This window comes from Apis florea, unplaced genomic scaffold (assembly GCF_048593485.1).
Source record: "Apis florea isolate Af1SG1 unplaced genomic scaffold, ASM4859348v1 contig_1767_pilon, whole genome shotgun sequence".
Taxonomy (NCBI): domain Eukaryota; kingdom Metazoa; phylum Arthropoda; class Insecta; order Hymenoptera; family Apidae; genus Apis; species Apis florea.
The window spans coordinates 598,811-626,480 of NW_028256473.1; the positions used below are offsets into that span (position 1 = coordinate 598,811).

The 27,670-nt window shown below is 26.0% G+C and overlaps 3 protein-coding genes, 2 long non-coding RNA genes and 1 other non-coding gene across 10 annotated transcripts; 3 read left to right on the plus strand and 3 right to left on the minus strand.

Annotated features, from left to right (window-relative positions):
- Window positions 1-12: 12 nt before the first annotated feature.
- LOC100866526 (uncharacterized) lies at window positions 13-3,020 on the minus strand. Its single transcript, XM_003692288.4, has 9 exons — window positions 2,666-3,020; window positions 2,130-2,316; window positions 1,825-1,960; window positions 1,541-1,758; window positions 1,403-1,463; window positions 1,166-1,294; window positions 664-999; window positions 509-591; window positions 13-391 (listed from the first exon to the last, which is right to left on the minus strand). Exons 1-9 carry the CDS (start codon window positions 2,724-2,726, stop codon window positions 265-267), a joined length of 1,338 nt encoding a protein of 445 aa, XP_003692336.1. The 5' UTR covers window positions 2,727-3,020; the 3' UTR covers window positions 13-264.
- Window positions 2,090-5,285, plus strand: LOC100866648 (galactokinase). Of its 2 annotated transcripts, none has more exons than XM_086909113.1 (6): window positions 2,090-2,256; window positions 3,843-4,029; window positions 4,105-4,247; window positions 4,322-4,619; window positions 4,742-5,063; window positions 5,139-5,285. In XM_086909113.1, exons 2-6 carry the CDS (start codon window positions 3,852-3,854, stop codon window positions 5,206-5,208), a joined length of 1,011 nt encoding a protein of 336 aa, XP_086765239.1. In that variant the 5' UTR covers window positions 2,090-2,256; window positions 3,843-3,851; the 3' UTR covers window positions 5,209-5,285. The 2 variants fall into 2 exon arrangements, with proteins under 2 accessions (XP_086765239.1, XP_003692337.4); XM_003692289.4 differs by lacking the exon at window positions 2,090-2,256 and adding an exon at window positions 2,679-3,359.
- On the minus strand, window positions 5,076-21,512 carry LOC100869295 (sodium-independent sulfate anion transporter). Of its 4 annotated transcripts, none has more exons than XM_086909058.1 (12): window positions 21,217-21,512; window positions 20,966-21,097; window positions 13,146-13,515; window positions 8,754-8,950; window positions 8,382-8,583; window positions 7,973-8,193; window positions 7,467-7,812; window positions 7,029-7,331; window positions 6,732-6,877; window positions 6,440-6,610; window positions 6,126-6,279; window positions 5,076-6,002 (listed from the first exon to the last, which is right to left on the minus strand). In XM_086909058.1, exons 3-12 carry the CDS (start codon window positions 13,327-13,329, stop codon window positions 5,965-5,967), a joined length of 1,962 nt encoding a protein of 653 aa, XP_086765184.1. In that variant the 5' UTR covers window positions 13,330-13,515; window positions 20,966-21,097; window positions 21,217-21,512; the 3' UTR covers window positions 5,076-5,964. The 4 variants fall into 4 exon arrangements, with proteins under 4 accessions (XP_086765184.1, XP_086765178.1, XP_086765180.1 ...); XM_086909052.1 differs by having other exon boundaries at window positions 8,754-8,989; XM_086909054.1 differs by having other exon boundaries at window positions 8,754-8,989; window positions 20,966-21,092; window positions 21,217-21,356.
- LOC105735022 (uncharacterized) lies at window positions 21,088-26,628 on the plus strand. Its single transcript, XR_015292327.1, has 5 exons — window positions 21,088-21,228; window positions 25,451-25,556; window positions 25,636-25,743; window positions 26,007-26,139; window positions 26,234-26,628. It is a non-coding gene; the product is annotated as an uncharacterized LOC105735022 (long non-coding RNA).
- LOC116414093 (uncharacterized) lies at window positions 22,961-24,529 on the minus strand. Its single transcript, XR_015292328.1, has 6 exons — window positions 24,380-24,529; window positions 24,119-24,277; window positions 23,842-23,997; window positions 23,421-23,589; window positions 23,167-23,295; window positions 22,961-23,100 (listed from the first exon to the last, which is right to left on the minus strand). It is a non-coding gene; the product is annotated as an uncharacterized LOC116414093 (long non-coding RNA).
- TRNAS-GCU (transfer RNA serine (anticodon GCU)) lies at window positions 25,496-25,577 on the plus strand. The gene has a single exon. It is a non-coding gene; the product is annotated as a tRNA-Ser (tRNA).
- Window positions 26,629-27,670: the final 1,042 nt, after the last annotated feature.

Consider the following 27,670-nt stretch of genomic DNA (forward strand, 5'->3'; position numbering starts at 1 on the left):
TTAATCAAAAAATATATATAATATCAATTTTTTATTTTATTCTAATAATAAAACATCCAAATTTATTTATTTTTTTAAAGAAATCACTTAATTCTAATGAACATTTTTTAGGGAGGGAAATTTCTTAAGGACTAGAATAAATAAAAAATACAATTCATTAATAGTTGACTAGATATGTAAATGAAAATGTGCTAGAAACATTTAATTACATAAAGTTTGATTATGTCATTAAAGAATAATTTCATGTAAATTTTTAAAATTTTTTTAAACTGCAAAATGAGTACGTTGAAATCCTTGACCCAAACTTTGTAATATAGTTTGCACTTCATTTTCATTTTGATGATAAAATACATATGCATCAAATTTAGTTGCTAGATTGCAATTAGTATCTCTAAAGTAAATAAGAAATATATTAATATAAATATTATAATAAAGTTTAATTATTATATTTATATAATAAAATTATGTTAATTATTATTGCTTATATTAAAACAAATATTTGTTTTACCCTGAAATAAATGCAAAATAATTAGGAATGTTTCCTGTACGTCCACAAGATGAAATTTCCATGTAACTTTGTTTACATATTACCTAAACATTTAACAAATAAAATGTATTATTATGATACTATATATTTATATATAATAAAAATTGTTTACATACCATATCATTTGAATCTTGAGTCACTCTAATTCCTAATTCTAGACATTCAAATTTCACAGGCACTGATTTTATTTCTTCTGACTTTAACACTTGCAAAATTGCTCTTTCTATTTGTTTAACATCTCCTTTTGCACCAATGTATATAGAACCACAATATTTAACAGAGAAACCAGCATTCAATGATTTATTTTCTGATTTAGTTATTTCAGTTTTTTCATTCTCATCTTGTATTTCAGAATTAAATCTTTTTAAAATTTTTTTTAAACCTTCAATACCTGAACTTTTTATAAGATGAACAATTGGTGCATATAATTCATAAGTTTTTTTATTACGATGCTGAAAATTATTTAATAATGTAAGAAATATATATATATATATATTTTTAATATTTCTTCTTAATGTTTCGTACTATTGTATGAACTATTAAATAAAATGCATTATATATATACTACTGTATATATTATATTATCGTTATTATATACATATGTTTTAATATACATACTTTAATTACATATAGGCAAACTGGTTGACCTATAGTTTTTTTCATAAATTTACGTAATTGTCCTCTAGTATTAGATGTTATAGCATTTCCATTTATTTCATCTAAAATATCTCCAATTTCAACTTTATCCTAAAAGTAAAAATTAAATAGAATTAATATTTTAAATAATATTATAAATTAATAAATTACATTAATAATAATGATATAAAAATTTAAAAAAATTATTGTGTTCATTACATCTTCTGCAGCCACAGAATTTTTATCCAAGTTAACTATTAAAGCTTTTCCTTTTGTAAAACTGTAATAATATAAGATTCATAATATCTGTAATGAATAATTACTGATAATTTATCTTTATAAGAATTAATTTCTTACCACACAGAAATACCTAAACTTTTACATGGTACTAATTCCAAAGCCACACATTCTGGTAATTGCCAAGATTCATCTAAAAAGCTACAATTTCGTAAATTCAATTTAAAATTTAATTTACTGCTTTGCAGTAATACTGATAAAAATATTTCTCCAAGAATATTATCTCCCAGAATACTATTTCTATCATAATAGTCAGTAGACATTAATGGTGTTCTGACCTATGAAATTTTAATTAAAAATATTATACTAAGAAATTAATTTTGTAATATAAAAAATATACATACCAACATTTCAACTGGCATATGAAGGCACTTTCGTATCAAACATGTTTTAATTAAAAGTCTAAGACGTCCAGTAGGTGTATAAACTTTTGGATTTTTTTTCACTTGCTCAACAACCAAAGAATAAGTGCAACAAGAACTAAAATAATAAAATATTTAATATGAATATTTATATATTAATTATATATTAATTTAATATAAATATTTTATTTCTTAAATTAATATAATAATTTTATTTCTTAAATATTATAATAATATAAAAAATATAATATAAATTATAAATTTCGTTTATTATATTTTTTTCAAACCTAAAATGTTTTTCTGCAATTTCTTCCAACCAATACCAAGCATCAGGTAACTTTGGAAAACCTATTGGATTTAAACGCATCAATATTCCTTTTTGAAAACATTTTTCTAAACTTTTATAAAAAAAAGGTAGATCTTTGTTTTCTTCATCAATCTCAATGTCACTTTCAGCTAATTTCTTTGTCCAACCTGAAAATTGTTTCTTCTAATAATTAATTTAATAATATTCAGTATAATGTTGTCTAATTGTTTAATTTTAAAATTTAAAAAGAGAATAGAAAATATAATGTATTTTAAAAAGATTTAATATAAATCTTATTAAAACGAAATATAAAATAACAAACAAGAAAACCATTATTATAAAAATAGATTATTTTTTTATACAATATAATAATTTTGGATGTCAAATATCAAAACTTAAAAATGAAAATATTTATAATTTAATAAAAATAATTAATAAAAAAGACATTATTATTCATTATAATAATCGTATTGCAGAAATAATTTTCTAACCTATAAAAATATTATAATTAATTACCTTTCAATTCTTTAATAAGGGGATTTGAGACCGTCATGGCATTATCAACTGGAATTATCATTAATGTCAAACATCAATAATATCGTTATTAAATAAATTAGTCAAAAATTCTTAACGATAAAAAGAAATATCATTTTCAATTAATTTATTTATATATTATTGTTTTAACAATATAAAAGAATATTCGTTATACATCAAACGTCACGTTTACTGAATGTATTTTATTTATAATGATATTGTACATATATATCATACGTAGAATACTTGTATTATTATAAAAGATAAAATTTACATTTACAAGCAAACGGCACGCATAAAGAAAATTGATAGATAACAAATACTTAACATATTAATTTTTACTTATTTGAAGTATAATAGATATTCGTACTTTCAGTATTCTATATATTACATAAAATTAAGCTATATTTCAATTAGAAGAATAAATAATATTGAGAATTTAATTTAAAAATTTAATTGCATAAATTTTGTGTGTTAAGTGTTATTAAATATAAATAGTTTTAAAATAATTAAAATGGCAACGATTGTGTCGGATATAGATGAAATAAAATCAAAAGCTTTGGAAGCTTTTGCAAATGAATTTGAAGATAATGCGAATATTTGTGTATGTGCACCCGGTCGTGTGAATTTAATCGGAGAACATACAGATTATAATGAAGGTTTTGTTTTACCTATGGTAAAATTATTGATACTTATATAAATATTACTTTTTTTTTTTACATAATAATTAATAATCTAATTTAATAAAATTTATAATCTAATATATATACAAAAATTAAAAAAATTCTTTCATGTAATATGCTATTGCTTAAAAAAAATAATTTTTCACGTTATTAATATCGGTAACACATTAATTATTTCTTTAAATATTTATTTCTTATGTTATTGATTTAAAAATTTAATTAATCTATTATTATTATAAATTTAATTTATTAATGAAAATATTAAGCATTATAATAAAATATTAAATAAAAAATTAATTTTTTGAATGATAAATTTGAATGATAATTGTTAAAAATTATTATAATTATTATAATATTGTTATTTCTTATTATTATATTGTATTATCTTTATTGAAAAGTATATTTTTTAATTGAGCAGCTATTAAACTTTTTAAATGAATACCAATAATTTTTAATTAAAACATAATATATTACAGGCATTGCCCATGGTTACACTTATAGTGGGAAAACTTAGCAATGGAAAAAAATGTAAAATTGTTTCTCTTAATGATATAGTTAATTCTGAAAATTATACTGAATTTGAAGTTAATTCTCGTAAGAATATAAAACCTGGAGAACCAAAATGGGCTAATTATGTAAAAGGATGTGTAGCAAATTTTATTTGTTAGTTTTTTTATTATTGGAATTCATTTTAATAAAAGATAATGAAACAATAATATTGTATAATGTTAATTTTAGGTGATGTGCCACCTTTTAATGCTATTATTTTGTCTACTGTACCAGTTGGTGCTGGTTTAAGTAGTTCAGCTGCTTTGGAAGTTGCTATTTATACATTTTTGGAAGCATTAACTGGTATAGAATCAGAAAAGCCAGAAGATAAAGTATAATTGCATTATTTATTTTAATTAATTTTAATTTTACTAAAATAGAAAAATTTATTAGAAGTGTTGTTTAGGCAATAGCTTGTCAACGAGCTGAACATGATTTTGCTGGAGTTCCATGTGGCATCATGGATCAATTTATTTCTGTGATGGCCAAAGAAGGTTATGCTCTTCTTCTTGATTGCAAAGATCTTAGTACTAAACAAATACCTATATCAAAAATAAATGATTACATCTTTCTAATTACTAATTCTAATGCACCTCATAAATTAAGTTCAAGTGCTTATTGTGAGCGTAGAGATTGTTGTTATGAAGTTGCAAAAAGATTAAATAAAAAAAGTTTACGTGAAGTATCTATGAGTGATATTCAAGGTAGATTAAATAATGTAATTTTATATATATATATATATATATATATGCACATATAAAAAAGTAAAAATATTTTTTTTTTTTTTATTAAATTTTGACATTTTATATTTTATTTTTATTTTTAGTTTTAAAATCACAAAATGTACCTGAAGAAATGATAAAAAGAACTCGTCATGTAGTCACAGAAATTAAAAGAACAATTGATGCTGCAGAGGCTCTTGAAAAGGGAGATATCAAAAAATTTGGACAATTAATGAATGAAAGTCATGATTCTTTAAAAAATGATTATGAAGTTTCTTCAGTTGAATTAGATACTTTAGTAAAAGCAGCAAGAGAAATAAATGGAGTTTTAGGAAGCCGTCTAACCGGTGCTGGTTTTGGAGGATGTACAGTAACATTATTGAGAAAAGATGTAATTGATCAAACAATCAATCACATGAAAACAAAGTTAGATTGTTATTTTTGTAACATTTTTATAATTTTTGAATTTGATAATGATATTTATATAGTATATTGTTACAGATATTCTGGAAATGCAACATTTTATATAGCAAAACCTGCAATGGGTGCAAGAATTTTAGACAAAAATTAAAGAATATGATAATAAAAAATTATTATCTAATTGCAACATATTTACAAATAAAATGGATATAATAATAAAAAAAAAAACTCAAATTTTATTTTTATACTTATATCAAATTAAAATTTTTTTAATTTAAAAAAAAAGTGATATACTTTTAAAAATTTTGATTTTTTTATAGTATATCATATAAGATTTAGAATAAAATGTTAAAAAAAATTTTAATATTTGTTAATTTTTTTTAAAATAATATAAAATATTACATATTATTATATATTATATATAATAACTTTTAAATTGCATGTACAATAATGCATGTATATAAAAAATGCTACTGAGAGATTATATAAATTTATATATTCATCTATAAATTTATATACACACTTCATAATTTTATATAATTATAATAAACCCTTTTGACACAATATTCATAACATAGTTTTTTTATATTTTTTTATAATATTTAAAATTAATATATTTAATATGTTTTAATTATTAATATGCATTACATTCTTAGTTACTGAAAAGTTACTTTATTTACGTGAAATTACATACATGAAATATCGTCGTATAGTTTAATATTGTATCCAAAGGGTCAATTGACACTTAATTATTACAATAATTATTAAAACATATTGTTCCTCTTTATTATAATATTGTCTATATTGTTCGTTTTCGAGTTATATTATATAATACTGATATGTATAAAATAAAAAAAAAAAAGGAGTTATAACTTCCGGGACGGAATTTATAAAAGTCTAAATGTTATCAGTACCTGTTCATAGTAGTTGACGAATTTGAAAATTCTGAAAATAAATAAAAGTTTTATACATTTTAGGCTAAATTATCTATATAAAATTTAACAACTATTAATGAATCAATTATCTAATTACATAATATATTATATAAAAATAAAATTAATTAATTACCTTTCAAACAATCGTTAAGTTCAAGTTCGCTAGAACTACATTTCAAGCCAGAAGGTTTTACACCTTTGAAAATTTCAATAATACTCGGTTTCAAATTATGAAAAATCAAAGGTTGTCCACGTTTGGAAAAATCTTCCGTTAAACTTTTAATTCCCTAAATAATGATATTATATAAATTATAATATACAAATAAATTATATAATACGGATAATTTTCTAACTTGATTATGTATAATTTTTTTTTTTAATATTTTTTTAATTATTCTATATTTTATATTATTCCATCTTCTATTATAATATTTTATAATATTATACCTTTGCAGCTGTAAAATCTGCTGCTTGGATATGTGTAGAATCTATAACAACAGGTACCGCTGTTCCCTGTTTTGTACCTTGCTTACTAATTACAGCCCGCACGTATTCGACACTTGGAAAAACGAGACTTCTGTCGGGCGTTATGACAAGATATTCACAGCCGTTGATACTCTAAAACAAATATTTACACTGTATATATATATATAATAATATGATTTCTTTTTGTTATACAAAAATGAATGAGAACAGATCATTAATTTATATCATATATGTAATATGAAAACTTCCTTACTGTATCTTTATGAACTCGTAGCGATGGTCTTGCTGAAGCATAAAGTAGGAACAAAACGTTTATACCGATACCGATTACTATACCTAATTCAAGTCTTATAAAAAGACAGCATAAAAATGTAGCCACAGCTGGTATGAGATCAATTTCTGAAAAAAAATTTATTTATTTATTTATTGTATAATGTACATACAGAAAAGTTTCTGTACATTATAAAATTTTGAAACAACTATATTACATATTCGTATAATAAATGAGTATCATCTACTAATGACATTATATTTAAAAATTAAACTGTACTTTTTGTTCTCCATATAGGCTTGATCACGTGTAATTCCACCATAAAAATGACAGCCGCGATGATGATTGCAGCAAGAGCGGCGTTAGGAATAAAGTACAAATATGGGGTAAGGAACTGAAGTGATACAAGTACTAAAAGTCCAGTATAAACACCACCAAGAGTCGTTTTCACTCCGGATGAATGATTTACGGCACCACGACTAAGGCCACCGCTTACGGGCATGGAAGAAACGAAAGCTGACACAACGTTGCATACGCCTAAAGCCAACATTTCTTGAGTCGCATCGATTGGTTTACCTTCATCTATAAAAAAATATGCTTTCTTTATACGAGATCTTGTTACATAATACAACTTACAGATAAAAACTTGTTCTCCAAAAACTTAATCATTATGTAATATTATATTGTTATTATATGAGTAAAAAGCATAAAACTCACTAAAAACTTTGGCAATAGAGATGGTTTCTAAGAGGCTCAATAAAGGAATGACTAGACATCCGGAACCGAGTGCAGAAACCATATCGACGAAGTTATAGGTTTCATTCTTGTGATGGGTTTGAAACGGTGGTAGTTGAAATTCCGGAAGCCCTTGTTTAACGTGGCCCGTCAATTTAACGGGTGAGGAACCTAAGTGACTTTCTAAAAGCCAGCATATAACACCGCAAACGAGGACCACGAGAATATTTCGTGCCGTGGACAATAACCAAAGTGATTTTTGCATAATTACTTGTACTCTCGACGACATTTTTGCCGCTTTTTGCATAAATGGTATATCTTTGATTTTCTGCAAGAAAAAAAATAATTTTCATTTACTTTCATTCTTACGATTAAAAAGTATCTATTTATTGTTTTAAATAGTTTACATTATTAAATATTTATTTAAAAATTTACTTTAATAAGGATTACATTGTGCATGTTACTTTACATTGAATGACGATACTAACTCTAAGAAGAAGAAGTACGATTATACAAGTGATGCCCAATGCACTGTCCCAAAGTTTCGTTTCTCCAATTTTTTCGAATATATTTTGCCATACTTCGACAAATTTACTACCACCGATATGAATGCCTAGAATATCCTTCACTTGGCTAGTAGCAATAATTATCGCTGCTGCCGATGTAAAACCGACCGAAACTGGTCCTGATATGAAATCCAGTAAAAAACCTGATAAGAGAAAAATGTATAAATATTTATTAAATAATATTCGTACTTAAAGTGTTTCTCTATAAATAAAATAAAATAAATAAAATATATATATATATAATCCAATTTAGAAAAATTAGCCAAATGTTATTTAAAGTTAATTCAGTAAATTCGTAAGTTTAAATTTAGAAAGATGATCGATAATATACCTAAGTGTAAAATTCCCATTAACAAGCACGCGCAACCAGAGATGAAGGTTAAAAGAATCGCAAAATCGGGCCCTAAATCAGATTTTTGTAACGTTTCTCTTGTCAGGATTGCGATAATTGCAGTTGGCCCAACTGGAACGTCTTTACAAGATCCAAAGATGGTGTACACGAAACATGCCATGAAAGATGAGTATAAACCATACTGCGCAAAAAAAAAAAAAAAGAAAATTTTAAAACGAAGGGAATAACGTAAAAACAAATGGACAATATTAAAAAAAAAAATAATAATGATAATAATACGTATAAAAAATAATAAACATTAATATGATATTTAAATAAAACTTGGAAAGATGAAAGAATAAACGTTCTTACCTGCAAAGGAAGTCCTGCCACGTTCGCATAAGCTATCGCCTGTGGTATAACGGTAAGGCCTACGGTAATGCCAGCAACGAGATCACTTACTATGTAATCCTTACGATACGTTTGTATCCACGCTGCTACAGGTACCCTTTTGTAAATCATTTTTTTCTTGCACGATCTTTTGATTCGTTGATACACCCATTTCCTTCCTAGAGAGCATAATAGATCTTTTTCAGGATTTTGAGGAACTGAAAAAAAAAAAAAAATTTAATTTTTTGTTATTGTTAAAAAAAAATATATGCATATAATCGAGCGATGAAATATAAGAGAGTGAAAATTTATCACATTTTATAAATTAAGTTTCATTTCTTTTTACTATTATATTTTTAACTATTATATATATATATATATATTTCACCTTGAATAATCTTCTAAGATCAATAGTTCTATCAATGGTATTCGTATAAAATTAGGAATTATAAAAAAATCTTATCGCACATGAGAATCACGTTCTCTTCCATTCTCATTGTACAATCCGAAGAAACGTAAAGTGTAAAAAATGTTGAAAGGTATTCCCGATATCTAACGCACGAAACGACAACACGCGTGTAAACAAAGATCATTGCACGACAAGCTGTGAAACGTTTACAATGGGCAAACGGTATAATTAAACGTGTAGGAAAATAGTTAACACGTGTGTGGAATAGCGATGTAGATTCCTCGGATCGCGTGACGACCTTTTTAAATAACGATTTTAGAAAGTACGACGAAAAGAGGGAAAAGATAGCGGAATAAAAAGAAAACTGTGTGGCCACGAGGCATCTGACTCGAGTCACGGGATATTAGGATTACCATAATATGTATGCGAGTGTGCATAGTACTGTAGTAGTTCCCGTATAACTGGTGTTAATTGCGTCCAAAAGTGAAGTTAGACAAGTTTAACTGGTTCTGCGCGTACGGCACGTGATGTTTGAAGGAAAATATAAATTATCCAATGAATAAAAAAGATATCCATTCAATCGACATTATATACGTGAAATGAAATTTCACCGGATTCGTTTCGATTTGAAAAATTGAAACGTTTGCTTGTTTTCCTTTTTTTTTTTTTTTTTTTTTTTGTCAAAAGTTGCAATTAAAAATTTATCGAATCGAAAATTTTAAAACTTTTAATTTTTTTTAATCAATTGATTATTGAAATTTTATAAGTAAAATGATAAAAAAAAAAAAAAAAGTAAATGAATTTTTTAATTCAATTTCGTTAAGAAAGATAATGTTTAAAAGAATGCTTTTAAATTCGAATGACAAAGTTATTTATGAGATATATTTACTTGATTATGAAAGATTACAAATTTAACTTAATTCGCTTCTTTCTTAACATTTCCAATTTATGGATATTCCTTATATCGTTATTTATTGCCAAATTGCTTACAATGATACAATCGTGATGGAATATTAACGTATTAACGTTTGATTGATCGAATTTGCGAAAATATAAGCGATAATTTTTGTTACACGTTGAAAAATTAAACAAAGGAGGGGGGGGGGGGGGAGAAAAAGAGATTAGAAATATTTTTTGAAATTCTTAAATTTCAGCCAAAAAATTGATCGATAAAAATCAACCTTTAGTAATTGTTATAATTAAAAATAGTTCCAATATCGTTCGACTTGAAAAATTTTAAAAAGATAAGATCGCGAGGTATCGATATCAATCTCGAAACACGTTACGAAACGATATATAAATTTCGAATTATTTTGCATCATTTCGAAATTTTCGAGAAAATCTTAATCAGACAGAGGTATAAACGATTTTGGTGAATCTTCCAAATTTCAATCGAATAATTCGTTTCAGATAATTCACGAAAATCATTACTTTCGATCAAAATTTTTTTCTAATTTTTTTATCGCGAAATAAACAAGTTTCTCGTGTAGTATTTAAAGCCTCTTATACGTTTATTGAAATGAAAGTGTTACGAGCTAACGAAATCTCATTATCATTTTTAAAACAGGTTGTATCAAGGAAAAACGTAAAGAATAGAGTAATAGAAGCCTGTACACGTCATTATTTCGCAAATGGGAACGAAGTGAGTCAGAAGATTTAAGGGATCCATAACTTTGAATAATTTTTACACTTTTAATATTACACTTGGCCTAACCGCAAAACTGAACGAAGTAAATTTGCAACACCAAGTTTCCTCCTCCCCTCCCCTCGTTTGCATCTGTTTCATAAGAATTCGTATCGAGTGACGTTTTCATCGTTTTTCTCACCACGCTTTTCGACTTTTCCCTTTAAAAAATTTAATTTTTACCGTTTTCCTGATTTTTTTCCTTTTTTTCTCCTTTTTTCTTTTTTACACGACTCGCAATAAAAAATAGCCTTCGAAATATTCAAATAATTCGTGACCACTTCCTTTTTGAGTAATCGGATGAATTGCGTTTTTTCTCTTTTTTATTAAAATTAAAATATAATTTAAATAGATTCGAATCGACGTCATCGTTTATCTCTCATCGTTCGATTTTTCCCAATTTTTCCAAAATCCGAAACAGAACGAATCACTTCACCATAACGACGAAACAAAGTAAAATATAATATTTTTATTTCTGGAAAGATAAGAAAAAAATTATGCAAATGCGTGGAAATATTTTCTATCTATATTTTTTTTGCATTATCGCGTGTAAATTTTCGATAAGAAAAATTGTTGTTGACAAAAAAAAAGGGGGAAAAGAAAATCGCCGGGGATAACTTAATCTCCTTATACATAAATACATCGAAAATAATAATTTTTCACTTCTCATGACCGATAAGATCGAGAAATTACGAAGAATTGGTTTAAGAAGGAATTTTTTTAAAGAATCGCTACATTTTAATCTTATTCTCACGATTTCCATTACTATTCTTTTGATAATCTTGAAATCTCAATCGCAAAATTGCATCACAGAAAGAAAAAAAAAAAAAAAAAGAGAGAGAGAGAAAAATAAAGCAAGCTAGCGTAACAATTTGAAACGACGAAGAATAATTGATATAATCAAATGTTAAACTGTTGGGTCGTTATCGATACTTTTCCATCTATCAAATTACCAAACGATCATTTTTTTTCTCTTCTCGTTCCTCTTCCATTATGAATATTCTCATGGCCCCGCGTTGGAAAATTGAATCTCAAACGGATTTAGACGCACAACAATCGTAAAAATCGCCTTGAAGAATCCGCTTTTGCCTCGGATGGAGATTTATTTCGTTCCGTTCGTAATCTGCCTTATAATTTATTCGCGTGTCGTAGAATTCTTAATCGATAAACCCGCGTCTATCAGGTGTTTGAAATTATCCACTTTGAATATTGAATTTAAATCGAGAATGGGAATCAAGGTTGGCCGTTAAAAAAAATTCATCGATTTATTATTAAATTATTAAAATCCTGTGTGCTGCACGCTCTTTTGCGAAACGAACGTCTTTCTTAAGAATAAAAATGTTCCTTGAAAAAATATTAATATGAAAACGAGAGGGATCAAGGAGGATGATTATTATTATTATCATCATTGTTGTTGTTGTTGTTGTTGCTAATAGCTCGAAACGATAGAACAGATAAGATGAACGGAAGAATTTTAATTTTATTTAAATATATTCTCGATGCGATTGGATAATTTTACCGTTACAGTTTATTGGCGACTGACATTTTTTTTTTTTTTAAATTACAGATAACGGATTAAAATTGCTTAATTTTTGAGCAACTTGTAAGTTAGTTTCATTTGCATGAATCATTTCAAGCAATAGGAACGTCGTAAAATCGTATTATTATCCGTTTCGGCGATTATAAACAATTTTTAAACTCGACATTTCACGGCCGTTGTTAAAAAAGTATCGAAATTTTAATAATTTTGTTTTAAAAAAACGCGAAAAACAAATATAATTTATTTTTACTTCGTTCCAGAGGTCGTTCTATATATTATGTCGTATGCCCGACGATGAATAATTCATCGAGATTAAAAGATCAAGCATTCGAAATATATATAAAGATAATTTAATAATAATACGACTAATTAATCAATCAGATAATCGATCAAACAATTGATCACCTTTCGTAAATTTATTCATGGATGGAAATATTTGTGATTGGGAATTTTCGTTCACGTTAAGTTCGTCGAATCGATACTCGAACGACCCAACGCAACATTATTAAATATCTCAAAATTTTCGGAAGACACGTATTTGAGCGTGTAAAAATATCGTGAAATTTATTACTTTCATTTTAATAGAAAATATAGAACGACGATTATGATAATATACAATTTTATTTCAATCGAAAATAATTGAAATAAGACTTCCTTACGAACCAGATATATCTCCTTTTACTCTTTACTTCTCGAGAATCGAACGGAAGAAAAACAAAAAAAAAAAAAAAAAAGACTCACCATCGTTTTTATCATCCTGATTGCAAACACGAATATTGTTGAGCCTGTTCTCGAACTCGGGCATTTGAACGAGATCGTTGTTGCCGCTTCGAAGAGGATCCTCGAAGGCTGCATTGCTGTATCCGGTTAACCGAACCTGCTTCCCCGTTTCGAGATCGACGTCCTGGACATTGTACTTGGACATGATTTCGCGATGACTTCCTATTTTTCTTCGACGAACGAGGGAGATAGAACGATTTTTTCTTTTTCTTTTTTTTTTTTTTTTTTTTTTTTTTGAGATCAAGGGATGTTTGAGGGAAGCGGAAACTCGAAGGAGGAACGAGGCTCATAGACACTCCATTGTTCGATCGTGTATACACGCGTCGCGACCCTGAAAAATAAATGATATATCTCTGATTAATTCAAATCGTTGCTTCTGGTTTTCTTACCGTTCACTTTCCAATTGTAAAAAAAAAAAAAAAAACGATCGTTCTCCTCTTCCCCGGCGTTTTTTCGCATTCGTTCGCAATCTTTTTAACTCGGATAAATTTCGTAACGTGGAGAATAGTTATTGTTGATGTTTGCGTTTTAATTTTATCTCGAGGGAATGGCAATTAAACTTTTTTTCTTTTCTTATGATAATTCTAATTGAAATAAAAGAAAGGATTTTTTTTCTTTTTTTTTTGATTTACACTCATTGCCCGGGACAAATTCAAGGATTTCTATCTTCTCGCGACGCTATACTTTCCCTTTATGTTCGTTTTCCTTAAAATTCATAATTTTCATTTAATTTTCAATTAATTCATAATAAAAATGAATCAAAGTTATTCTTCGTGAAAAAATGAGGACAAAATTTTATTCCACGCTACTTTTACTTATTTTTATATGCAAAATGATCTAGTCCATCGATAACCGATTTATCTAATCAAAATTCAATTTTATTTGCATTTTACTCGAAATCGAGGCTTTACGAACGAAAAAAATTGTATTCTTTTTTTTTCTTTTCCTTCACCGTATAATTATCAACTAATAAATAATAAATAATAACTTTGCAACTTATGAAATTTACATTTTGCGCTCGCAAAAAAAAATAACTTAAAATTCGTTCGTATTATTATGATCTAATAATTGATCCCATAAAATTTCGTTTACATCTTTTACAAAGGAAATTCTTTTCTAAAAAGGTCGAATCGATTTTAAATTAAATTCGAAAGATTACAATAATTGTGCAAATAATCGTGCAACACGATTATATGCGGAACTTTGCAACGGAACAATTTCTCAAGTAAGAGTGGAAAAACCGTACACCGCATAAAATTTTGCTTGTTCGTTAGCATTACATAACCCGCTTTACGAAAACTGATATTAAAATATTACTTTCGCGGTAACGATTTCGGGGAAATCCTCGTATCCTTTATTCTTTATTTTTCGAGCTTAGATAAAAATCGAGTTTGAATTAATCGCAAAATTGTCAAAAACAATTATTTATCTTAGATTAGAATTAGAAAATTAATAATCGTCTATAAATAAATAAAACGGAATAAACAAAACGATCGTAACGAATAATATTAATATTAATAATTTTATTGTGATTACGAATAGATGAATATTTATGCGTTAATTAACGTAACCGTTGAAAACGTGATAAGAACGTTATAAGAAAATTTTCGTTCGTTTTTTTTTTTATTTTAACAATGAATACTGTTAATTGCAAACGTTTAAAATAATTATTCAAATTTTTCCAATATAAAAACTTTCGCGAAACCGAAAGTTTCGAAAATCATATTTCTTCGCGCTTCTTCTATTTCTTTTATTTTCGTTATATTTCGTTACATCGATTCACAAATATCCTTCGTATATACGATCGTATACGATTATTAATTATTTATTAACCTATTTATTACCAATTCCAAAGATAAAACGAGGCTTTGCGTCACAAACTGTTTGTCCTTTTCGTATCTACGAGCGCTAAGCTTTGTTACGATTAGTATGTATTCTCATTCAACATTCCTGATCGAATGCGCTAGTTGAAAGGCATAGAATTATGGTTATAGATAAAGAAACACGTGGCAGCACGGTTGTATATTTCTTGCAGAAATTAACACCGCGTATTTACTCAAAAGAGTAAACACGATTTTTATTGCTTTAACAATATTACTGATATTTTTTGTTGTCGTTAAGTGAAAACATGCATTATTAACGAAATTGAAAATATTGATTACTATTAATCGAAAGTAAAAGAATATATCTTCGGTTGTGATTTGATGAGATTTCAAAAGAAAAAAAAAGAAATAATTTATTACAAATGAGTATTAATCAATGCAAGTTTGGACTAATAAATCGTTCGAGAACAATTTATTAAATTTTAAAATTTATCGAATTTATCGATTCGATAAAAATAAAATAATTCAGCTATTAAAGTTTATTATTATTTCTTATTGACACGCCCCCCCCCCCCAAATTTCATTGATTTTTATTGCAAGTTTTAAAAATTAGAAGATATAATTGTCTCACGTTATATAAATCATCCAGTGTAAACACGAAATATAATTACCAATAATTTATTCTAATTTATTTTTACGATCTATGATCGTGAAAAAAAAAAAAAAAAAAAAGAAAAGAACGAGCAATATTTACGATCGACGATACTTGACTGTTATCGCGTCTAATTATCGTCTAATCGTCATTGATTTATTCGATCGAATGAAATATATATTTCGCCTAGTAGATCGTTATTGCGCTCTAACACGATACTACGTGAATGCGATCGATCGAATGTAACTCCTCGATGAGGCAGTGTAGTAACGCTAACGGTATCTAATTACCACGTTGACACAATTCTCGAACCATCAAATCGTTTCATATGAATGAGCGTTCTCTTATGCTAAAACTGTTGTACCGTCGAACGAAAAAAACTTTTCTTCCCCTTTCGTGTTAATTGAACTAATATTATCTACGTATTGGTAAATTCTTTCTTTCTTCTTCAATTCCAATCCGCGATTTTAGGTTAGGTTTATTTTGGTAACCTAAACATATCGTTTCTCAAATGCGGTCGAATCGATATTATTATTCGCAATTATTTGCTACACACATTTACAAGCGTTTAGAATTACCGTTTAGAAAAATATCGAAAGTGAAATGGTGTCAATTTTAAAGATATAAGATTCTTTATTGTCATTTTCATTAGAGATTTATGACACTTTTCATTCCGGAAAAACTAGTTTTTTCTTCCATTTACAAACTAATCAATCGATCATTCTTTATTTTAATTTCTCTTCGACTCTCGAGTTATTTTCATTTAGTGGCAAGATTTACGACACTTTGCCACGCAAAGTACGTCTCTTACGTTTCCTGCGTAAATCGAACGAAACATCGCGAAACTTTAAAGAAACTCGATCTCGAATGATCGGCGCTCGCGTAATAAATCACGCAAGGACGATGATCTCGCGAAAGTGTTAAATAATTCATCTGTTATTGTTGAAAGCTCGAATTGGCTTTCTAAACGGTCGAACAGTTTCCTAACCGGATTAACGATGGGCAATTTGTTTTAATTGCATACACGTTTCACACATCCTGCATTTAAATGTGTTCATTATTATATATATATATATATATAATATCTTTTCTTCCTTACAACTTGGAAAATCTTTGTGACGTCATAAAAGAAACAAGTATTCTGCGACTTCCTGTTACATTTAGACTTGGATACGTTTCTTGATTAACATTCTCAATAACTTGGAAATTTATTATGAATTTACGTAGCGTAACAACTGCGGAATACTTACAGAATACTTAATTAAATGTAATTACAAAATAACGAGGTATTTTTATAATAATGTATATACAATGAATAGAGAAAATTTTTATTTTTTGCTGAATTTGCAAAATCTTTTAAACTTTTGATTGGGATGAAATAAAAATTTCAATAAGTATCTGAGAATTTTTTCAAATTCTTTTCAAAATCGAAGAATAGTAGAATGTCAAATTGTTCAAAAATATTAATTGCAGATAAATTTGTTCGAATAATCAATCAACGAATTAAATTTATCACAAATACGTGAGAAACAATTAAACAATTTTCAAATATGGATGTTTGGTATACAAAGGAATACATTTTTACCAGAACGTGTACAACAAAGAATAAATTAATGTTTTCGAATACAAAAAATTGTTACGTACATTAATTCAAATATATCCATCCATCTGTGTTTGAACAGCAATATCATTCGGATAATTAATTATATGAACAATTGAAAAGAAATTTTAAATGATCGATCATTCGAATAAAATTTCAAATAATCCATTTTCCACTGTATAAAAGAGTAAATACAAATACGTTTATCTGCGTGGATTAAATATTTTCTGTTCTTCTGCAAAAGATAAAAAAAAAAATTCACGAGATTTCTTTCGAAATATATTCGTAGCAATGTTAATGTCATCGAGAAAGAAAAAAAAAAACTTGTCTACCCTAACCCTAAGGTAATACATAATCAACATGAACAACACGTTTTAAGTAGAATCGTATAGAATTGAAGAGACGAGATTCGCGATTCGAAGGAAACGTATACCGAGAAATTCTTTTAAATATCGCAGGTGTGAGTCAGTTACGGTAGCGAATAGCTGGTTATTTTCTTTAATATATCTCGCCACGTTGAATGCAGTCAACGGAGAGCAATTTGCGATAACGGGTCTTCGGAATGATAGTAGATACTCGAAATTGGATTCGAAAAAAGAAAAATAAATTCTCGTAGGATTTCCGCTCGTTTGCATCCGATTTTACGAGCCCTAAGGAAGAAAACCGATTTTCCACCGTTGCATAAACAGTGTTATACTCCTCTTGAGGAACGATCGAACCCAATCGACTTTTTTTTTAATTTTACGACGGTAATTAGGCCAGCGAAGGTCTATTGTTTTACGTCTCCGCTTGTTGATCTATTTTGCATTTTAGTAGAGTTTTTCCACCTCCAATGGATGGAATCGTAAATTATTAAATATCGTTAAATATCCAAACGAAAATAATATTTTACTGTTCCTCTTCCATCTTGTAAAATTTAACTGGAAATTAAATTTGAATATTAAATGAAAAGTTTTAGTATTAAAATTATGATAATATGAATGGTAGCGAATCAAAAGTTATTGAGTAAGATTAAATAAAAATTCTAAATAAATTTCACGTAACTATCTGATATAATGATATTTGATATCTGAAATGATAATTAATCAAGTTAGCTAGTTTTAAATTATTCATAGGCATCTATATAAGATGTGTATATATATATATATATATTTAAATTATTCGCTTAAATGCTTTATCATACTTTATCTGACAATTAATTATGCTCAAAAACTTTATATATACCTGCAATATCGATGAATATAATATATTTAGAGACATGGTGAGTATCGTATATTTGACATAGTAACATTTAATTTAAATCGGTTGACACCATGCTTTTCTCTTTTTTGACACACGTAGTAATCTTGTTTTCTGTTGGCCTAAATACTGATTCCACTAAATTCTTGAATGTCTAACACGCACATATTGGAACTTTCATTGTATCGAATATCGTACAAGGAACACGATGTTCCTTGAGCATATGATTCAATTGTTTTCAATGGGATAGAATTTCGTTTCATTGATTTATATGTTTCATTGAAAAGAAATTTTAATTAGGCTCTAATTAAATATATTGAATTCGGGTATCTTCGGGTATGTGAACTTCTATTATTTGAAAAGAATCAATAAGCTGATTAAACTCTAATTAAATAGAAAATTGTTATTAACATTTTTATTACAATTTTTTTTCTGATTCATAAATTTTTACGTATTCAACAGAACTTTGATCTCAATATCGGAAGATATAATTACGTTAGAATTATTTTAAAGGAATTAAAAGTAAAGAGGATAAAATGAACGATGCAGAAAATGGAAAAGAATTGTAATTATCGATTATCAATACGATATCTTATTGATAGTTTTCGATATATCGATATAATTCGTGTTTTTAATAATAAAATAAATAGTCTTTATTAATAATCTTTATTAAAGAATTATATTTTTTTCAGCTACTTCTATTCATATCTTAACGATATTTTAACGATTCGATATATTTTGAATATATCGAAAACAATGTGTGAATAATGGAATATCGATAACCTATAAGTAATCGTTAAAAAAAGATTTCTAATAATGAATTTAAATAAGAAAAAAGTAGAAATTTCGATATTCAATCGATCGATAATTCCATATATTCGAACGATATTACCGATATATCGAATTATCGATGATATGTTTCATTTTTGATGCTACAAGATTTTTAACAAAACTTTCTATTTTACGAACCGTTGCCTTTCTTTTTTTTTTTTTTTTTTTTTTTTATTATTATTACATTTTAAATTACGCACGTTTTCATAATTACACTATAATTGTACGTGAAATTTTTCATTCGATTCGTAACACTCGTTTCACTTACGTATTCGTGATTGTTCGTCTAAATGCGTGCGAAAGTCTATTAGAAGGCCTATAATCCTATATAAACGCGGATGATGCTTTCTCTTAACGATTTCGACGAATATTATAAATTTGAACGAATATTATCTTATAAATCTTAATGATATCGACTATAATATTGTAAATTTGTATACATAACGTTGCGAAGCATTAGAAAAACTCCTTGATCTATTTTTTTTATCTATTGAGATATTTTGTTACGTAAATCTAGAAATTTAATTCTTCTTTATTCTTTTATCGTTGATTTATTGTTGACATATTGTAAATTTATGCGATAAGTTAATAATATATAGTCATAATAAAAAAAATATGTCGTTTATAACTATATTATATATGTAATATGATAAATAATATTAGAGTAATATTAATTGTAATGATTTTTATAAGATATTCTAAAAAAATTTTCAATAATTAGTGAAAGAATCTTTATAATAATCAAATGTAATTCATTATTAATAATATTCAAATAGTTCTTATTGAAATTATTACTGGAACGATAATTAATTCAATTCTTTCTACTCAATATTCTCAAAATATCAAATCGTCAAAAGAGAAAATGTAATTTTAAAATTACTGTATAACATTTATTATGTTTTTTGTCACGTTATATCTGATAAATTAATTTGAAAAATTATTTCGATTTCGAAGACAAATATTTTGAAATCCCGTTAGATAGAAAACTCTTTATATTTTTTTCATTCGCACACTGAAAAATCTTCCGATTTCTTTTCGAAATCATTCTATATTCTACTACAAACATATTTCGATTCATTCCACTTTCTCGTAGTTTTCGATTCTACGATCTATATAAACACAATGGTATACGTAAATACCTGTCACATCACAGCCAACAATGAACCATGGTAATTGTAATTCCTAAAGCCATCATGTCCAGTAGCGCGTCCACTGGCAGTGGCGTGTCGTTTTCCTTGCGAATGCCACGATCGTTTCTGTTTCTTTTTTCTCCTCTTTCTCGAGAACACTCGCGGTGAGTTCACTGGCGTCGCGGTAAACGTGTTTCCGTTCACAATTTTACAACGTTATCGCAAAAATCGAAAGTACGACGATTAACTTACAACGATTAACGGAAAATTTTTACCACGTGCGACTGCCGTCACGTAAAAAACGTTTGAAAATTTGTTTCAGGTTATACTTACAAGAAGCTTTTACCTGTTGCGCGAAAATTTAGGTTACCGTTTAATTGAAAAAATAACACTGGTTGTACATTCGTTGAATTCTTTGCTAAGATTCGATACGAATTGAACGGATATATTTAGAAACGTTCGAACGTTGCAAACGTCACCCGAGTCTCTCTGAAGGGAACGCTCACCTGAGCTGAAACTTGACAGCCAAGAATTCGCCTTTGCGCGGTGCGCTGATGCGTCTGCGCATTAATACCCATCTCTCCTAAAACATCGTCACGTGCTTCTGAGTCAGTCCACGCTACACGTTGGTCACTGCACTATCACAGCATCGTGTGTTGAAAGGCAATGAAAATAAAAAAAATTGAAATGATTAGATGTGAATCCCCGCGAACGCATAAATATGGAAAAGTGAATAAAACGATTTGACTACTCTTACGAAATTTATTTGGTGAGTGTTCTTTCCTTAACATAATGATAAATTGATTTCTGTATAATGTAAAGAAAAACCTCTTCTTCTTTCTTGAATTATTTCGTAGAACTTTTTCAATTTTTCAACTCTCTTTATTTAATTTCAGTCTATAATTAACGATTTATCATGTATTAACATGCATATTTCTTTTTGTATACATACTATTATTAATTTAAAGCAAATAAAAAGGAAATAAACATGAACAGATTTTTTTTGTTTACATGAAACTGAAAAACTATTCAATTTAGGTTATACGTTACAACATTATCATTAAAATTTCAATATACATATAATAATATTTCTTAATACAAAAAATTGTATTTTATAAATTTTTTAGAATCTTATAATATGGTTTTTTTTTTATATAAATGTTAATTTTTATAAAAAATTTTACTATATAAATTTCAGAAGATTTGAATATTAGTTTTATTCTTGAATTCGTATTTTTTACTTTTATAACTTGGTTAGCCTAAAATTGATATCAATCATCCAATTTTTGCTTGTTAAGGATAATTTTCCAAACGATTTTCAAATTGTTGTTGCGATAAAAAGAAAACAAATTAGAAATTGAATCAAAGGATGTCTCTTAATTAGCAGGCTGAAAACATAACGTTTAAATTTCTTAAACAAGATTCAGATTACTAAATACGTAGATCTGAAATCATACTCTTAAGTATTATTAGCATGTAATGACTTTATATCGCTTTTTATATTAAAATGCTATAAGTTTTATATAAAAAAAACTTAAAATTAAATTGTAGAAAACTAAAAAAAATTTTAAAAATTTGTTTTTATTTTTTTGTTTAATATTTTTATATTTTTTAATTACTATTCTTTTAAAATAGTAAATTTATAGATAAAAAAAAATCAAAATTCGTTCTATACTATACAATTCTTGACCTAAGTAAATTCTTTTTATTGAAGATATTTTATGAAGAACCTGTTTCTGTTAGAATAAAGAATTCTCTTCAAGGTAATTAAAAACGAATACATATATATATATTTATATTGCTTAACAATATTGATAAATTTACATATAATAAACGCACATATATATTTTTACATTTTAAATTTTTAAAAATTTTAAATTTATTACTTTTTTAATTAAAAATAAATATTTTTAATTAATTTACTAAAAGATTGATTCAACTTCAATTTTCGAAAATAAATGAAAAAATAATTTTAATAAAAACTGTAAAAATTTTATTGCTAATCAGTAAATCACTATTTAATTCAGATTGATTGCATTATTCATTATTATGTAAATACAAATTGTCCAGAATAATTTATCAAAATGATGTAATGAATAATTTGGATGTTACTCACATCCTTTAATGTTGAGCAATGTTTTTTCATGTGTTAGACATAATATATATTATATAATTTTTCATTAACATATATTTTTCTATTTAATAATAAATAAGCATAAAAAAATTCTACGAATGAATAAAATTCAAAAAATTTGAATTTTAAATTAAGAATTTGTAAATTTTCTATTCTAAATTAGCATGACATAGCATAAAGCATGGCTTACAAAAATTGTTATAGCATAGTTATTAAAATCCTCGGTTAATGAAAGCATTTTTTAAAATAAAAATTCTTTTATCATGATAATATTAATTACTATTTACCAGTTATACATATACGTTACATAATTCGGTCGGTAGTCGCGTGGGATCATTAAAGATAAACTCAGATGCCTCCTTTATGAATCCAAGATCTTTTCTACATGTCTGCTTGCTATCTTGCATTTTATTTCCGTTCTTTCTTACATCACTACCAATCATACCAGTGCATATTTGCCGCAAATGGAATTCATGTGAATTCATACTTATTGTTAGCGTAATCAAACTAGAAAATAATATCGTTTGAATCACATTACAAATCGTATCGGACGGAATAAAAAAAGTCATTTACAATTATCAACTACATTTGATTCTATTCTATGGGAGTTAACATCCGGCTTCATTGTATCTGTCGCGTTTTTCTGCGAGGAAAAACTTTGTTTCGTCGGAACGTATTGTTACGTTAGGTTGGACCTTCGATCTAAAATAGAATTTACGGTAAAATAGAAGAAAAAAGAAAATGTTGCGATACCGGTAATTTTCTTTTACATCATCAATTCTCTTAGAATGGAAATATCAGATTCGATTCGTATATATCGGAATTACCCTAAAGTTTAAGGCAATCGGTGAACAACGTTACGTTTTGAAATCCCAGAAATAGTTTCTTCAATGAAACAATAGAAAAGTTCGCAGAACAGTTTGCCTGTATATCATTCTTCTATTGTCATACCTTCAATTATTTATATACAATTATCATCTTCGATAATTGCATGACCTGAAATGTTGGTAAATTTCGAGTTATATAATCCATTTCTATACTATTGTCCATCAGTTTCAAGTCACCATAAATTTCGTTTTATCGAATATTCTTTACGTTAAATCTATCGATAGTGATCTTCGAAGTCAATAATTTTCCACAAAGTTAAGAATAGAGAAATATATTAAACGTCTTTAATGTTTATGTTTATGTTATTTTTTTAATACAGACTTAGTTAATTTAATAAAAAAAATTTTTTAATCTACTTACATAAGTCATGTCATTATCGATTATTTATTCTGGATTATTTGCTTTTGGTAAATTACATAATATATCATCATTAACTTAATTTAAAGGTACTAGGTAATAAATGATTTAAAAAACTTTAATTTTTATTATTCTAAACTATATAAATCTTGCATATTTCTATAATGTTAAATAAAATAATATTTAATATAAATAATATTGGTAATTGTTGGAAATAATATATGTTTCAAATTAAATATTAAATTGTATCAGAAGAAAAGAAAATTATATCAATAATTACCTTTCATTCATGAATCTTTGCAATGCAAAAGAAGTCTAATTGTGGATAAGAATAATTTCAAAAAATACAAATGTACTAAATAATTTAATTGGTCATGAATACTTGTAATGAATGCAATGGAACTTATTCATGTTGCATAGATTTCATAATTATCAGTTCCTGCAATTTTAATTTATCATTACAGAGGATGTCAAAATTACAGTGTCAGCATACATTTTCTTTGAATTACGATAATTTTTGTCATTTTTCATTTATACTTACTAAAATCACTATTTCTTGTGTATTTTATTTTATTTATCATTTAAAATCGTTAAATATGTGTTAATTTTTGAAAATAATAATATTAACATTTCTTGTAAGATCATATATAATGTTGTTTAAAGTTGGTTAGAAAGCACTCTGTTAAAATATGAAGTTCACGGAACTGAAGTACAGTTGAGTTGGCTCAAGTAGTAATCACGTGATTTTTAGAATTTCCAATTTCTCGGCCGATATAATAGTAAATATGTGTGCTTATACATAGTTCTTTGTTATCTATGATCGAATGTATTGTCTGTGGCTGACAGTTATTTGCATTCTTCATAAATTCTTTTAAAACACATTAATGTTTAAATCCGTTATTTTAGAATTCTTTTTCATATACTCGGTTAATTGTTTCTTTTCCTTTTTTTTTTCGAATTATTGATTAAATTACGGAACAAATACTTTAATTCATTTAAATAACGAATATATTATTGAATAAATTTAGTCACAACAGTATTAGTGTTTGCTCAATATTGTTTATAGTTATTATATCTTTTATGAAAGATATTTAAATTTATATATATATAATAATTAAATATGTATAAAAGTAAATATAGGATAGATATCTTATTAAAAATGATACAATTGAAAGAAAGATAATTTTTTTTAAAATTAAGATTTCGAAAAGAAACAAACACTAAGTATTTATTTTGATTCTCAAAAATCGACTTATTGCATTCTATATTATCGACTTATTTTTTTTCGTAACGAATTATCCAGTCTTTTGTGTATCCTTCGTCTAATGTTTATACTAAAACATTCTGTACCTTTCTTTCTAACTGAAATAGTTCAAAAATGTTAAATTGTGCTTAAAAAATCGTGTTTATTAGATAATGGACGGATTATATTGGCAGATTTATATAATATTAAAATATTATATATACATTTCTTATTAATATTCTTGTTTATTGATAAATCAATCCTAATTATTATATCCTTCGAATTGGAGAATATTTATATGATTTTAAAAATAAGACTAAGGATATAACATGTAAATTATACAAATCATATGAATTTATTTCATTTTAGGGAGATTTACCTGAAATAAAGTTAATAAAGCAGCCGTTTTCATCGGACGAGGTGGCCGAGTGGTTAAGGCGTTGGACTGCTAATCCAATGTGCTCTGCACGCGTGGGTTCGAATCCCATCCTCGTCGATTTCGCTTTTTGTTACTTTGCAAAAATTTCTAATTTATAAACTATGTGTGTTCGTAGAGAAAGTTGATAAAAAAATTGATGGCTCTTTAATATTGAAGACATAAGAGTCATTGAACTTAAAAACACATGTATCCTTAAGAAAAACAAACAAGAAGCAATAGTTTGGTACGTACAAATTGAAACCAATGGTATTTTAAAATTATATATTATTTGAATTATTATTAATGTTATTAAGAAATATATATAACATACAAAAATATTTTTCATTATTTAATCATTTTAATTATTTATGTGTTACAATGAATGTTGAATGTGTTATATTAATTATTTATTAGATTTAATAACACAATGTACTGTATTCATTAATAACTAAATTAAAATGAATTTGTGAAATAATTATTCGTACAAATTTTTGTTTCTTTTTTTAGGATGCAAAATATGTGAAAAATTTTAATATCGACGAAACGATAATATGAAATTTATTTATTTAGTTTTTAAATATTACTTCTTTGAATAGAGTTATGATCGTTGATGATTTCTTGATGTTGCACAATCAATTATGTAAGTCATAAATACAGAATGCACACATTCGATCATGAAATTTTTTGTGCACTCGTTCTATCAATATACTTTAATATAATATTGATTCGAACAGATCAATCAAAAAAATCAGAAGAAATATAGCAGAATAGACAAAAGAAGATGAGAAAATTTACCAATAAGTAATTAATAAATTGACAAGCAATTAATATGATTCCCCTTAAGTAAAATCATTATTCATTAGATATTTAGTTGAGTGCAATATCATGAGAAACAATGGAATCCAATAGATTTTTCTCAGTGTAATAACGTATTCATGTATTAGAACAATTAATGTATCATATATTAAAATAGTTAATTTTATATTACGCGAACAACAATTTATTTGTTTAATGAACCATAATAACGATATTTCAGAGAAACATATTAGATAATAAAATTACTTTCGTGCGTTATTTTCCATTAGTGAACAACAATATAAATATATTATATAAATATATATTATTAAAAGCTATTATAAAATTTAATGTTTTAAATTGATGTTTTAAATTATATATTGATATATGTATTTATGTATATATTATTACATATTATTTATATTATATTTTGTATTATTCATGTTTTGTTTATGTTATATTTTCTTTAAGTAAATTTTTATCTTTTTATAAATATTTATGCATATATATAAAATATTTATAAGTAATTATATTATATGATATATTTTATTTAATATATTAATACTATACATAATTACGTTAATTAATACTATACATTAATACATATTTAATTTTTAAATGAAAAACTCTTTATAATTACTCATTTTCAGAAATCAAAGATTTATGACATAAAATAAAAATATATATATATACATATATGAGAAACTGAGAATGATTATGACAAATAAATCAATAGTAATTAATCAATATGATATTTAAATATAATAATTTACAATTTATAAACATGATTGTGTTATAGATAAGATTTTGTAGTAAAACTATTATAGATTATAATAATTTTGTTAAAAAGTATTATACAAGCCAATTATTTTAATGAGCAAGGACTAACTGACAAGGACATATCTTAGTTAGCATGCTTGTTGAACAATTTTTCAAGACAATTATTTTGCAAATTGTTACGAGCAAAGATATCGCTTTGATCAAGGCTATCAAATCGATAAAACAGTAGGAAATGTAATCACCTGTTGTAGTCTCTTGTCAAGATTAGATTTATTTAAGCATGCGTTAAAATAGTTGTTGCAGATAATATGCTTTTAAATAGTTATTAATTGTCCTTAATTCGTATTTGTTTTTATTCTTGATCTATATAATGAAAATTATTTTTTTATTCTTAGAAAAGTGATTTAGTGTCTTTATATTATTTCGAAAAAAAAGAAAATTTAGAATTATTTTTTTTAATAAAAAAGAATAAATCAATAAACTGAAATTTTTAAACTTAAAATTAAATTATTAAACTTTACAGTTAAAAAAAAGAATAAATAAATCCGTATAACTTGAAAAAATTTTTTTTTATTATATCATTTAATAATAAAAAT

Excerpts from the sequence above, each read along its gene's own strand:
- LOC100866648 (XM_003692289.4), top strand. The coding sequence starts at position 3,198 with ATGGCAACGATTGTGTCGGATATAGATGAAATAAAATCAAAAGCTTTG. Across the intron at positions 4,030-4,104 it reads ATGTGTAGCAAATTTTATTT|GTGATGTGCCACCTTTTAAT; the intron begins GTTAGTTTTTTT and ends TGTTAATTTTAG. Across the intron at positions 4,248-4,321 it reads CAGAAAAGCCAGAAGATAAA|GCAATAGCTTGTCAACGAGC; the intron begins GTATAATTGCAT and ends AGTGTTGTTTAG.
- LOC100866526 (XM_003692288.4), bottom strand. The coding sequence starts at position 2,726 with ATGATAATTCCAGTTGATAATGCCATGACGGTCTCAAATCCCCTTATT. Across the intron at positions 2,317-2,665 it reads CCTTATTAAAGAATTGAAAG|GTTGGACAAAGAAATTAGCT; the intron begins GTAATTAATTAT and ends AACAATTTTCAG. Across the intron at positions 1,295-1,402 it reads ATTCTGTGGCTGCAGAAGAT|GATAAAGTTGAAATTGGAGA; the intron begins GTAATGAACACA and ends TTTTACTTTTAG.
- LOC100869295 (XM_086909052.1), bottom strand. The coding sequence starts at position 13,329 with ATGTCCAAGTACAATGTCCAGGACGTCGATCTCGAAACGGGGAAGCAG. Across the intron at positions 8,194-8,381 it reads AATGGGAATTTTACACTTAG|GTTTTTTACTGGATTTCATA; the intron begins GTATATTATCGA and ends TTCTCTTATCAG. Across the intron at positions 6,878-7,028 it reads GCCTATATGGAGAACAAAAA|AAATTGATCTCATACCAGCT; the intron begins GTACAGTTTAAT and ends ATTTTTTTTCAG.